General features: G+C 29.6%; 1 protein-coding gene across 16 annotated transcripts in view; it reads right to left on the bottom strand.

Moving 5' to 3' along the window:
• Positions 1–265: 265 nt before the first annotated feature.
• The window catches only part of LOC106884379 (protein DOP1A), a 141,172-nt gene continuing 126,861 nt past the window's right edge, over positions 266–14,576 (bottom strand). For 6 of the 16 annotated variants that reach the window (XM_089353341.1, XM_089353349.1, XM_089353363.1 and 3 more), the window contains 4 exons: positions 14,249–14,272; positions 2,308–2,472; positions 1,966–2,092; positions 266–947 (listed from right to left, as the gene is read on the bottom strand). In XM_089353341.1, the coding sequence (XP_089209467.1) occupies positions 609–947; positions 1,966–2,092; positions 2,308–2,472; positions 14,249–14,272 (655 nt within the window). In that variant the 3' untranslated portion in view covers positions 266–608. Of the gene's footprint in view, positions 948–1,965; positions 2,093–2,307; positions 2,493–14,248; positions 14,273–14,576 lie in introns of all 16 variants that reach the window. The other 10 variants (XM_089353358.1, XM_089353367.1, XM_089353378.1 and 7 more) reach the window with 2 other exon arrangements.

Below are 14,576 nucleotides of genomic sequence, written 5' to 3'. Positions count from 1 at the left end.
AATATTCAAATGTTACAACACATAATGTTTTAATTTCTAGACAATCTTTTCTAAAAACCTTTTCTTTAGTTGTATTCAACCAATTTCTTATTTCATGGAATTATAAAACAATGTAGTAATTCATTATTCTTATGGAGACACATACATGCAAACCTACAGTTATAATGATTTACATTTTTGTATATAACAGTTGCAATTTAATAGTTAATGAAATAACAATTATATAAAAATAAATTGCATCAAAAATTAAACATAATTTCAATAATCTCTGTTTTTACATATTTTTATTAAATTTGATACATATGATCATGCTCATGGTAAAAACACAGCAGAAATAGTTTTAATTTACAGCTTCACCAGATTGTCAAAGTTCTTATGATAAATGTTTTTATATATCTGTGTTTCTATACTGGCATGTTTTCAACAAAATAAAAAAGAATATTTCTCTGTTGCTTTTTTTCACATTATAAATTTTTTTTTGAGACAAGTCTGGTTGGATACCAATACATTATCCCTAAGAGGAAGGTAACATAAATAAAAACAAGTTACAAACTGAACAAGAACCCAGTTTGATTTTCCATTTACAATTTGTACTGAATTAAGCATATTTATGATGGAGGGAAAAACTCTAAAAAATCTTTTTTAACATATTCTTCAATGACTTGTTGGTTGTTTAAAGGGCAAAAATTGCTGGAAGGAAGTATTTCAGAGTTTACTGTAGTTCGATAATCAAATTCTGGTGCAGACCGAGATTTAGGAATGAAAGACCTTGGTGTTAGTAATGTCTCAGAGGGTATCAAAGATGAAGAACTAGTAGATTTTGAACCTTTTGATTCTTGATAAAGAGCATTAAAAAATGGTTGTAATTCCATTAGAGATCTAATATGGCTCATATTAAGTAGTGGCTGTCCTTGAACAACTTTTAGGCTTGAGGGTTCCCCTTGTATCTGTCAAAAGAAAAGTAGTTTTGCTTTAAATATAAACACACAATGTTTGTTTAAATATGATCATTCTTTTACCAATATCACTACAGTTATTTTCTTCTCACAACTTGCTTTTGGTACTTAGTTACTGCTCAGTTAAAATGTTCTTGTTTCTCAAAATCTATCTTGCTTTACATGTAGCACCAGACTATATGTAAATCATTCATTCTGAGGACAGCATTCCTCTTTTTTTTTTCTTCATATATTTCCATATAATACTAACTTCAAAGTTTAAAAACTCTTAAAGACATCATTTTAAGCATCATTAACTTTCCATTACAAGAGATTTCTTAAATACTTTGGCCATCCTTTTTGGATAAATGTTTTAAACTTTCTTAGCATTAACTGCAATGAAATATATTTCTTGATTTTAAGGCCAACTGATGACAAGTAGGTTAGTATTGTTAGATAAAGTTTAAAACGTAGAAGTGAAATTACTAAAATGATTTTGGCATCAGGAAGGGCATCCAGCCATAGAAACCAAGCCAAACCAGATTGGAGCCTGGTACAGCTCTTTAGCTCACCAGTTCCAATCAAACTGTCTAACCCATGCCAGCATGGAAAATGGCCACTAAATTAAGATGATGATGATGACGATAAGCTATTAAACTTGCAAACCATGGTTTGTAAGTTTATATTGCTAAATAAACTTTCATATTCTACTTTGTTCAGATTTTTTAATTGGAGAATAGGTATCTCACTTTCTGCAAAAAGTTACCTACATTGGAATGAGAGGGAAATATCTCTGCCCTCTTTAAGCATTGGCCCAAAGGTTTATTGTAATTTAAAGAAAGGAAGGACCTTTTTGTGGAGATAAAGGAGGTAACAGAGTTACAGTTAGCATTTAGAAGAATACAATGTAAGTTCGAACCAGATTAACCTATAATTACTCTGGAGTTGTTAGGTTACATTCTGAGTCTATAACAATATCCTCCCATACCAGACGCAGACATTAATGAATAATTTGGAGAGAATTACTTACTCGACTGTTGAGGAGTTTACTGATTCGAGTTACATGACAGACAAAACTTTTTATCTTAGGGTTCTGCTTTGGATCTTCTTGATGGTCCTCTTCAATACTAGGTCCACCTGTGAAAGCCCATTTATAGCTGAAAGGGAAATATCAATAATGAGTGTTCAGCTTACACGTACAACAATAGGAAAATGTACATGAAATAGAAAAGAAAATATAAAAGTGGTTCTTAGTTTCATCACAATTATATAATTAAACATTTACTTTCCTTCATATACTGCAATAAAAAAAAAATGCATACTATAACTTTATTGTACACTACAAAGAATTATATACTAGAATACTACTCACAGTTGAAATTGAGGAATAATATCTGCTGGTAGGATTAATGCCATGTCAAGCAATTTACACACACTTAGATAGAGCTGAAGCCAAATTGGATTGTTGTGAGCATTCAGACCATTCCCGAGATGAGCCCAGCTTGATTCAAGAGCAGCTATCCTCTGTAGTTGAGCTCTGTTAACAGAAAAATGTAACTGTATGTGCTTTGCAAGAAACAGTTCACTCACTTGATAAAAATTTAATCCAGTTTCTTTCAAAGTAGATTTCATTAGATTTTGCTCAATAATAGATTTTGATAAATCTTTCCATTTATAAAACGTGGCCCTCGCTAAAGAAATTTCAAAGATTACCTATAATGATAGCCATAAAAAAATTTAAATTAAAAAAAATTATATTTTTCAAGGATAAATATTTTTAACAAGTTTATGAGAAGCCTAACTTTAAACAATTTTCCTTCTTATATTACATGCATATATTCTTTTATTCTTTCTGTGTGTTCAGTTTCTGGAATGAGGCCATGCTAGAGCTTCTTCAAAAATTTTCATCAGTTATATTGGCTATCAGTGCTTAGTCTCTGGTTCTTATTTTAATTTCCCTTGGTTTATCAAATAGCTAAGTCTAGTCATAGCATGAAAGCAATATAATACCTAAATACCACAAGGTATTTTTGATTGCAAAGCAAACTTCTCAATTGTATATCAATGCTCATGCCATGTATCTAAATGGATATTTGACTTTGCTTTAAAAAAAAAAAGAAAGAAGAAATTTAAAGCTACTTTTTGCTAATTGTGATAAAAATGATTTTACTTCAATGTCAATTTAAAATACTCTTAATACAAATGTAAACTAACAGTAAACTAGTGTTGTATGTGTCACTGATAGAAGAATATATAGATCAATGCAGTAATTACAGAGAAATGCAGGATAAAATATAATTAAAATTGAGGTCAGGCAATAAATATTCATAGAAACATGAATAATTTCTAAGATACAGGTGCTAAGAAAGTGAGAATTCTGCAAAGTTACTTTTCTGTCTAACATCTATGTGAAAGCTATTATTTATAAAAACTAGACTACTTAAATGGCTGGTCCTATGAAATACATTTTACTGTTTAGTCTTCAGTGGTGTATTGACACCACTGGAGATACATTCCAACACAGCAAAATAGATCATAAAACGTGATGGATATAGTCAGAAACAGTGTCTGGTGTGCTGAATAGGTACATAGTTGTGAGAGCTGAAATATTAAAGTCTATTTAAAATTTATATATATATAAAAATTTAGAAAATATAAATAAATGAAAAAAAAAAAAAAATCTAAGTGAATATAAATATTAAAATTGAGACCATTTATGAAAACCAATTTAAACTATATATATATATATATATATATACAAACATCTTTTGTTTCTGTTTCAACAATTATGTTGAAATATAAAAACGATAATTTCTCAATATTTAAATATATCAAATTTAGATACTGAACTAATAATACAGTTATTTTTTTGAAATGCATGGACTTATTTAAAAAAACAACAAAAAATGAAATTGTACTTGAATCAAATATTTCTACGAGGCTATGAAAATGCTGAAAGAGAAACAGTTCAATAATTGAGAAGAATCACTGAAATTATAAGTTCTAGAAAAGAAAAGAAAAAAGCATAGTAAAGCAAACAAATATTTAATGGGATTTATACAAAGCAGAAACCTAAAAGATATTGATGAAAATAAAAGTGGAAATAAAGCAGCATAAGAGTTTAAGAAACAATATGTAATAAGCAAATTAAAAAAAAAAGAATAATTATTGAGATTATATGAAGATTTTACATACACACACAATACATATATGCACGTACAAAACACATTTAATTTGAAGTCAACAATTCAATCAATCATTACTTAAAGTTTTATGTTTTTGCTTATTAAACAGCATAAAATATTTAGCAACAACTGTACTTTCATGAAACATTGGAGCTTTAAGTAAGAACAGATTAAAGTTTCTACTTCAAATTAAAAGAATATAGACTATACACCATATATTGAGTAATTTTGTGTTTTCCTTTTAAATTCAAATGCACATGCACGTAGGTACATATTGCCATCATTGCTTTAATGTCTACTTTTTCAAGCTTGTATGGGTTAGATGAAATTCAGTGAAGTAGATCTTCTAATGGCAGGAGATGCACTTTTTGCATCTAGTACAATGGCTGAACATTTCACAGATGATTGAAAACTAACAACACTGCTTGTATGATGGTGACATTCATTTGCATCCAGAGCACAATCTCAAGATAACAAAACATGAACGCACACACGTGTAGCTGAGAAGTATGCTTCCCAACCACAAGGTTTTGAGTTCAGTCCCACTCTGTGACCCCTTGGGCAAATGTCTTCTGTGAGCTTGTTGCTGTTACAAGTGGGTAAAGCTTGGTTGACATCTTTTATACTTTCATTAACTGTTTTAGGTGCAACCATAGCCAAGTGCAAACAGACACCTCTCAGCTGACCAACTCTTTGACCCAAGTGAGCATTGATAATATGGCAGCAGAAGAAAAAAAGGGCTGCAGCACTGGTACTCATTTACAAATGTAGAGAAGTGTGTGTGTGTGTGTGTAGATATATATAATTCCTAAACAAAATGTTGCTGACAGTGACTTCAAAGTTTTGGCCAGATAAGCCATCATCAGATGATGGCTTAGCTGGCTGTAACTTTGAAGTTACTGTCAACAATATTCTTATATAAAAAGATAAATTTGTAGTCAATAAAACAATAGAGTAACCCATCAGATTAATGTAAAATTGTCTTTATTATAACTAAACATAAAAACAAACACACACACACACACACACACCTTTATGATTGCGAGCTGAGCATCCCAACCACAAGTTCAATCCCATATGTATGCATGCACACAGACACACAAAGAATGGAATAAAGAAATGGAATGGTAATCAGCTGAGATTCCATGAATATCAATAGATATTGATTTAGTGCTTGTATATGAAGAAATAATGTAGAAAAAACTTTTTATTTCCAATGGAAGATGGAGCATATATATATAAATTCAATTGTTTCAATTGAGTAAGTAACCATTCCATCACAACAACTTACTCTAGATGAAAAGAGGAATTTAAGGTGTCTATTTTGAATTTACTTAAATATGTTCATCGAATCAACTTAAATGTTATGTCTCCAAATTATGCTTTATTTGTTTAATACTCTTCCTGTAGAAAGACTCATGGCTTTGAAGAAACTTAAACTAAAGTTTTAGCAACAGTATTATTACATGACCAAAAAGGGCAGTAGTCAGCAATTCAGACAAAAGGCTTAGTGACATTTCTTTTAGTTTTACATGCTGAGTTCAAATTCTGCCAAGGTCAACTTTGTCATTCGTCTTTTGGGGCCAATAAAATAAGTACCAGTCAAGCACTGGGGCCAACATAATTGACTAGACACCTCCCCACAAATTTCTAGCCTTGTGCCTATATCAGAAAGAATTATGTGGTCATTTTTTTTTTTTTTGATTCAGTTATTGTTTTAAAATATGTAAATGGACACAGAAAACAACAAAACAATATACAGCTGGTGACTTCTTCATCAAGTCAGATTTTAATGTGTTTTCTTTCTATTTTGTTTATTTTCTTTCAGTTTATCAGCAAAAGTATTGAGTCAGTCGGTTGTTCTTAAACTTATACTATGATGAAATACTTATATGATCTTATGAAAATTGGGCTGTGTGTTAAGAAGTTTGCTTCCCAGCCACATGGTTTTAAGTTCAGTCTCACTGCATGGCACCTTGGGCAAGTGTCTTATACTATAGCTTCAAGCCGACCAAAGCTTTGTGAGTGGATTTGGTAGACAGAAACTGAAAGGAGTATGTCATATATATCTATATATCTATGTGTGTGTCTTTGTCTCTGTGTTTGTCTAACTGGCAACTGGTGTAGTTATAATCTCATAACTTAGTAGTTCAGCAAGAGACTGATAGAATAAATATTAGGCTTAAAAATAAAAATAAGCATTGGAATCGATTTGTTTGACTAAAATCCTTCAAGGTAGTACTCCAGTATGGCCATAGTGTAATGATTGAAATCGGTAAAAAATAAAAGAATCTTGCTACCCTAATTTTAAAGGTATTAAATGAAGCAAAAAAAGTTGTTTTAGAGAAAAAAATTTATTAAAAAGAAAACAAACACACACACACACATGCATGCACACAAACACAACTTGCTTTTAAAAATGGTGAACACAGATTTTATAAAATCATTTTTTATTGCATTTCATTTAGACACCTTGTCTAGCAAAACCCAGAATTTTTTTCATAGAGCCCACTTTGAGAAATGCTAAACCAAGCAATGAAATCTATTTTTATTTGTAACCAAGTTTAATGTTGAAAGCATATAGTAGAGAAGTCATGATAGCCATTTCAAAGACATGCATGCCATTGTTATTACTTTTGTTTTATTGCATCAAAAAATTCCAATGTATGCATACATCTAGGGCCTGATCACTAGCACAATTGCACTGCATATATTAAAAGTCAATAGATACAGTGTAACTATATTAATGACAAGGTCATAAATGTATAACACTTTTGATTTTATAGTATTATCACAAAATAAAAGTGGTGATAATGGCATTTGTTTTTTTTGTTTTTTTCTATTTTAGTAGCATCCAAAGCAGTGCCCATGGTCCTTTACAGGGCTTTTGATATTGGTGAGAGACCTAGCCCAAAATGTTTGCAACAGAGTGGACTTCTGCTAAAGCACTCAAGATGGTGGCGTTAAACCAGGTAATAGATTAAGTCTACTACTCAAGTGGCTGTTCCATAATGTGTTTTAGTTTCATCACGCAACCTCAAATCAACTAACCTGCCAAATAATCACAACTCTGAAATAAGGTTGAAAACATTTTCTTAAAACAGAGTGTGCAGATATGCAAAATAAACATCAAGTGTCCAGCTGGTTCTCAGTTCTAACATGTCACTTTATTTTCAGGTTTTATATATGTCTATAGCAACACACCCATGCATATAGTTGGAACATAACTCAACCATAGATGAAAAACATTCGAGTTCACTAAAGTTAAATTGTGTCACTTGCCAAAAAATAAAATACTATTTTAGTGTCTGGCTTTGAAGTAATACCAACTAGCAAATTAAAATGAAATGATAGTAGTCCTGTAGGAGTTAGTTTCAAGACTAAGATGCAAATTAGTTGCATCTTTCATCAAGATTCCTTCCAGAAAAATACTCTGGTAAATACCAAAAGTCACTTTATCAGCTCTTGAAGATAAAGTGCTTAGCAATAGAAAATATAGCTGAAGACAAAGTGTCCAAATTTCCTTGAAGACAATGTGATTTATACATAATTTATAACTCAATCATATGAAAGAAACAGTTATAAACTTTATGACCCAATGTTTGCAACAGTTCCATGCTAAAAGAGTCATTAACCTCACTAAAACTGTAACAAAGTACATAAGTTTTAAAATATGATAAATATACACAACATCTAGCTGTGAGAAATAAAAGGAGATTTTAAATGTTTCATTTTTCATATGAAATGAGCAGTTAAAGAATATAGCAGCATAGAAATAAGTCATGATGGAAGTATTTTAATCATAGGTCATTTCCAAGTTGCCGATATGCAGTCCTTTGAGATTATTTTATCATTTCATCTGGCATAAGATGACAAGTAATAAACCTAATCTAATATGAAACTTCATTCTTGTGAATCACAAAGGCAGAGTAAAATGAATATTTTTTTACTGTTCTACAAAAGAATGATAAATATACTTCAAATAGTATTTGGGGGAGAAGTGGGAGTTACTTTATACAATTTGTAGTTCACACATAATATTTTTTACATTCAAATGTCACCTCTTTCCAATTACTACATTTAAAGATAGAAATAAAAATTAGAAGAAAAAAATAGCAAAAGAAGACAGCTCAATTTAGGCAACAGAATAATATTACTGCCAAGATAGAAACAAACTCAAAATTTGTCAATAGTTAATACATATAACATTACGAGGAAGTTTTCAAAGTTTGCAGCATAATTTTAGAATATGCAATGTTTACAAAACTAAACCACTGTTGAAAGTATATAACTTAATAAAACACCCTAAATAGTAAGTGCTACTATAATTAGAAATGTTAATGAAAAGATGTTATAATTCTATAAAACACAAAGATTAAAAAAGGAAAAGCACTTCTTTGGTTGATTATTTTAATTATAAAAGACAGCATGAATAATGCGAATTTAATAAATAATATTTTGAAAATAAATATTTTTATGAACTGTCAGGTACAATTTAGAAGCCCCAGTTAATATGAATCTTACAATAAATTTCACTCTGCTCTCAGTGGTCAGTTCTCCCATTACTAAATGTTCCATTGTTATTTACAAACTTGCATTAAAATAATAGTCACAATTTAACATTTTGAAGAACATAATGCTGATTACAGAGAGAATGATTTGGCTCAAGCATAGGGACTCTAAAATCTAAACTTCTTGTCTTCCAACCATGTTCTATGGCAATAAGACACCTTATCTTTTTGTAACAATTTGTAGATATTTTCTTGCTGGTTGGCACTAAACATGCCATTAGGAAAACGATAGCATAAAACTTTGAAACTATACATCCAACTCAAATGAGTATGTAAAAAGTAAAATTATACTAAAAAGACACGTACAAATTAGCAAAAAGGAGTATTGTTGTTAAAAGAGATCTAAACATTAACAACAGTCAGTCTAGGGACTAATGACAAGAGGTTTCAAAAGAATGTACCAAAATGAAAAGGAAACTACTGAAATAGATTCTGTAATGCATAATTCATATTAGATTAATCTGGGTTATACTGTATTAATATGGTTATGTAAAAAAAAAAAGCCAGAACTTCAACATTCAGTTTATTACAGGAGAGGCTATAAATATTAAACTATATTGATTGTTTTTTCTAGTAATCAGTGTTAGTTTACATAATAAGAAACTATGCCATGATTAGATTTATTATTAGATAAGAACAGAATATCAAGCAATTCTGTTTGATGAAGTATAATTAGCAAATAGAACTACCATTAATGTTAGGCAATCAATGTCAGTGAACTTAGGCAGATCTCAACTTGGGGCTAGATCAGTAACTGAATTAAAGGCATTTTTAAGACAAACTGGAAAAAAAAAAAAAAAACAATAATGAACATTCACAACAACAGTAACAACAACAATAGCAATTATAATAGCATAAAGGAAAAGAAAGTGAGAGGCAGAAAGGAAATATGGTTTTGAACTTATGCAGAGACATTTTAAGGGGAAAGTTTGCCACAAAATAATATTAAACAGGTGTTGGATTAAGCCACAGGGAGCAACAATTTCAACAGATTAAAAAAATAATTTTTTTTAACAAATTTGTAGGCTGTTTAGATATAAAGAGATAAAATTTTAACCTGATGAAATGAAATCTAGTATTTACCTCATTAGTTAGATTTTAACATTTCATGATAACATGAAATTTAAATATAACTGGAAGCTAATCCAAGGTATCAGTGCTTATAACAACTTAGATTTTCTAATTATCCATTAAGTTTATTTATATATATATTTTTAAAAAGGCAACAAATTATAGGAGTTCGTGAAAATCTTTTCTTATAAATCATTAAGTAATAGAACTAGAAAATATTCCATATAAACAATGCATGAAAAGTTCATTTCAAGACAATAGCAAGGACAGTGAAATGAGATCCAAACTTAATCGATTTTAGCAATGATAGCCTAATATTTAATACTGTGATTTCTATTTAGCTATAATCTAATGACATTTAAAGTAACTCCAAAGAAAATGTTTGGCTCTAGATCATCATTGAGAAAGAATTTAAATTGGTAGATTTAATTACTTGAAATGTAAAGGAATTCATGAACATGCCATAATCAACCAATATTATTTTGTGTATCTTTTCTTTGATATATTTGCATGAGATTTTCTTCATAATCTTCTAAAATAAGTACTTAAATGACATTCTTAAAATTGTAAGAAAACTAGTGTATGAAATAGAACAAGACAAACTCCCACTTGTAAACTTACATTAAAATGAAAGTTAAAGAAATTGACTCTATTCATAGGTTTTGAACGAGCATACTTAAATGACTATGTTTTATGCAACATTGTTTAAATGCTCTATGGGATAATGAAAAATACAAATAATAAAATTACTCTAAAGAATGAGTATCCTCAATGGAAAGATTGCACTATTACTGTTATTGAATGAAACATTCAAATTTTTCAATAATATAAATATTGTAATGAGAAAATATGAAAACTGAAGAAATTTTCCATGAATAAAGTAGCTAGTTAGAAATGATTAGATGAAAAGTAAATAAACATGCCTAGATATAATGCTTTTACTATTGTAGGAATGAGTAGAAAGAATTTGAAAAGGAAATTGAGTAACAGCCAGATATAACAAGAAAATAATGGGGAAGAACGCTTTACAGTATTCAGCCTACTGAAGTTTAAATCTTAAAAATGTCAACAAGATTTAAATAAAACATTCCAAATTATTGCAAAGATGTTATTGGTATGACATTTTATTAAAGTGGAACAATGTAAAATTTCTGATGGAACTTGGAATATAAACCACGAAAATAAACACAATAATACATTTAAGTAGGCTCTATAATCATTTTCGTATTTGGTTTGCAAGATTCTTGATGTAAATTTGTGTGTTGAAACAAATTTAGTTGTGTCTTGGGAGAATCATTACACCAATAATAATTTAACTGAGTCACTGAAAAGTCATGAACAGTAATGAAAGGACTTTTAACTAAGAAACAACCAACTGATTGTTTAACCAGCATATTAAACAAATTATCAATTAGTTAGTTGGTTAGACATTTAACTAATTAACAACAAAGAAGTGGAATTGAACCTGTGCATATGTTGTTATTCTTATTGCTGTAATGACTCTCCCAAGACACAAAAAAAGAGGATTCCATCTCATTTTTCTTATTGTACAAACAGTATTTACTCTAACAAAGCAAGAAACCATATTTTTCTACATTGAAGTACATATTACACAAACAATGATATTTACTTTAACAAGGCAAGAGGCTATTTTTTTTATTTTTATTAAAGTACATATTTAATCAATTCCTTTGAGACACAAAAACCAAAGTCAACAACAGTGAGATTTAAAATCAGAGCAGTGAAATATGTAAGCTGACACTGTAAAGCATCTTTGTCAAGCTCGCTACAATCTATGCCATCTCCAAATAATACTAAAGTGAATAGTAGCATGTATATTCTAAATGGAAAAGCATCAGAATTTACAAATTGCAATACATGAAATACAGCTCTATAAATAGATTTTAATGCCGTATAAAATGAAAAATTTAGAAACACTCCAACTCTATTAAAATACAGAAAGGATTTGACTACTCAAACAATACTCTTTGCTCGGTAAAACCATGTTTTATATTTCAGCATGAGAATATCTTTTATAAAAATCTACATTGGACTGATAAATTATTCATATGAATGCTTTCTTCCAGGTCCAGTGTATACACGAAGTCAATCACATCAAATACCCTTCTTCCCTTGGACCAGAGAAATGAAAACTAAAAAATAAAACTAGCGATCATATTGCTCACAGACACACACAGACACAAACATGGAACTGAATATATATTAAAAAAATTTTAAAAAACTCAAGATAAAGCTGCTACTATGAAACTGATTTCCTCTTAACTACTAGAATAGCAAGTAGGCCAATACTGAGACAACGATGGAATTTTTGTTGATAAGTTACTCAATGAAATAATTAACTTTTTTTTTTATGTGACTAATAATATTTATGTAAACTGCTCAAGTTCTATTCCATATTATTCTTAATTTACAATTCATCCGAGATTGAGGTAAATGAAGAACTAAAGAATACCGGACAACTGATGAGGCAATGGAGATAAACATGAACTATTGCATACACCCAAGAAATACCAGCAAAAATTGTAGTTATATTGACAATTAGATCATTGGAAGTTTATAGAGAACCATGAAACTGTGCCTTTTTTTTTAATTCTTGAAATGGTACAAAGTCGACATGGGAGTACTGCAGATGCAGTCTTGAGAGAGAAAAACTCTAAAACCCATATTTTTTGTCAAACACTTGTCACTTTTTTTAACTTAAGAAGGTTATCTATTATTTTTATGTATCAAAAGTAAACAGTATAAGCTATGGAATGAAATCTAAGACTATCTGTCGATAATATTATTCTGCTATAAAAGGCATTGTTAAAGTTTTAATAGAACATTATTTTAAAATCAGAGAAAAAGTGCTCATGGCTGAACTCACAGTGCACAAAGTGCAGTAGCTAACCTACTGCACCATAAATTCTAAAAAAATATATATCAGTAATATCACATTTATCTTAAACACATTTACAAGCCAATTATCGTAAATATAATATAAATATTGTGCATATAAATTGTCTTTGATTGTGTTACACAGCCAGTGTTATTGCATAAACTGTAGTTGTTACATATATATTATTCTACAATAGCCTATGTAACAATGTGGGCTTCTGCAGAATATATATATACATAGCTTTAGTTATATATAAAAACAAAAGACATTAACTGAATAAGTAACTCAGTGTGTGAGGCAGATACAAAAATTTAGTTTTTAAAAAGGTGTCAGTAACTTTGAAGTTTTGCACTTCTCATTTTTCAAACATATTATAAAGATTACTAGACTTTTTAAATTTAAAATAACACAAACACACACTTTAAATGTACTTGAAAAACACTTAACACTTTTGTCAACACATAGCTGTTTTACTGATTGGAATGTAATTTACCCTTCAATAAAAACAAAAACAAATAAATATTTATTTGTTGCAGATTACATCTGCTGCTGGACATTTTATATACCTTCACTCTGAAACACAGGTTGCTGCTGTAAATCTGAATTTTGAAAATTACTGAGAATAAATTGCCTTTCATATTAGGTCTTCTAAGCAGCAATTTGAGACAAAAACTGAGGAGATTCAAACTATGTATAATCTATTCTCTTTATTCAGGTAAGTTACTATAGATGTTTTTTTTTTAACCTTTCCTTCCCATTTAACTGTACAATATAGAAGGGGCAAATAACATTTCTAACAAGCTTAATTTAAGAAGAGGAAATAGAAGCCACTTAGTAAATGAATTAGTAACACAGTCACCTGACAAAGGAGAGATATATGGTTTCAATAATGTCTGTTGCCCTTTTTTCTACCTCAAATTGATACCAATAATATCAAATATCATCTACTTCAAAATCTTAGTCGTTTATAATCTCATCTAACATTATTATGTTTTAGTATCATTGTTTTTAATGCCTTTAGAGATAATATCATTATGTTTTTAATATGTTTAAGAATGCCACATTACTGTTTTCCATCTCTATATCCTAGCCTTTGGCATTTATAAGAAATCATTATCCTAAATACATTCTGAATAATCAAAGTATTCTGAAACCTCATGAATAATGACAGCAACCTGTAAAGCAGGCATCAAAACAAAAGGAAAGTATGATGTATGTACTTACAACTTATTCCTTAACAAAAACTATTCCTAAACAAATACTGACAGCATCTATGGCAATATATATACACACTAACACTCAAAAGGGATACAGAGTTTTTTTTATTCACAGTTAATTTAGCATATTAACAACAGTAATTAAGCCAAAAGAAAGTAAACAGTCATGGAAGGGTAAATTTTGAAGCTCAGTTTTGCTTTAATAAATGATATATATAGACAAAGGAAGAAAATAAAGATAACGGCATATCTCTGCGTAACTTCAACACCAGAGAACTAAAAGATATACATGCTAAGGCAAAATAAAGATGATTAAACAAGGTTAAAAAAAGAAAAGGAAAATAGGGAACATAGTGGTTTGTTTTGATACCTGGAACGAGTCTTGATGTAAACTCTGCATGAAAGAGAGAAAGCATATATATGACAGAAGACAAGAGTAATCTTTACTTGTCAAAAATAATGACATCAATTTTGCAACCTTTGCAGCAGCTTTTGTTCAAGAAAAAAAAAAAAAATTATTAGATTCTAAGGAATGTTCTCTGCTTCATAAACAACACAACGGAACACCTGAATATTTTTCACCATATTTTTGATGGAAACTGCAACCATATCAAATCAAGGGTTTGTAAACTGTATTTCGAACATATAAAATGATTCAATAGTCAGATAAAACTAATACCCGTTAACTTCAATTAGAA

This window comes from Octopus bimaculoides, chromosome 1 (assembly GCF_046866305.1).
Source record: "Octopus bimaculoides isolate indiv1 chromosome 1, ASM4686630v1, whole genome shotgun sequence".
Taxonomy (NCBI): domain Eukaryota; kingdom Metazoa; phylum Mollusca; class Cephalopoda; order Octopoda; family Octopodidae; genus Octopus; species Octopus bimaculoides.
The sequence above is the reverse complement of the archived record's forward strand: the minus strand, read 5'-3'. Positions and strand labels throughout refer to the sequence as shown.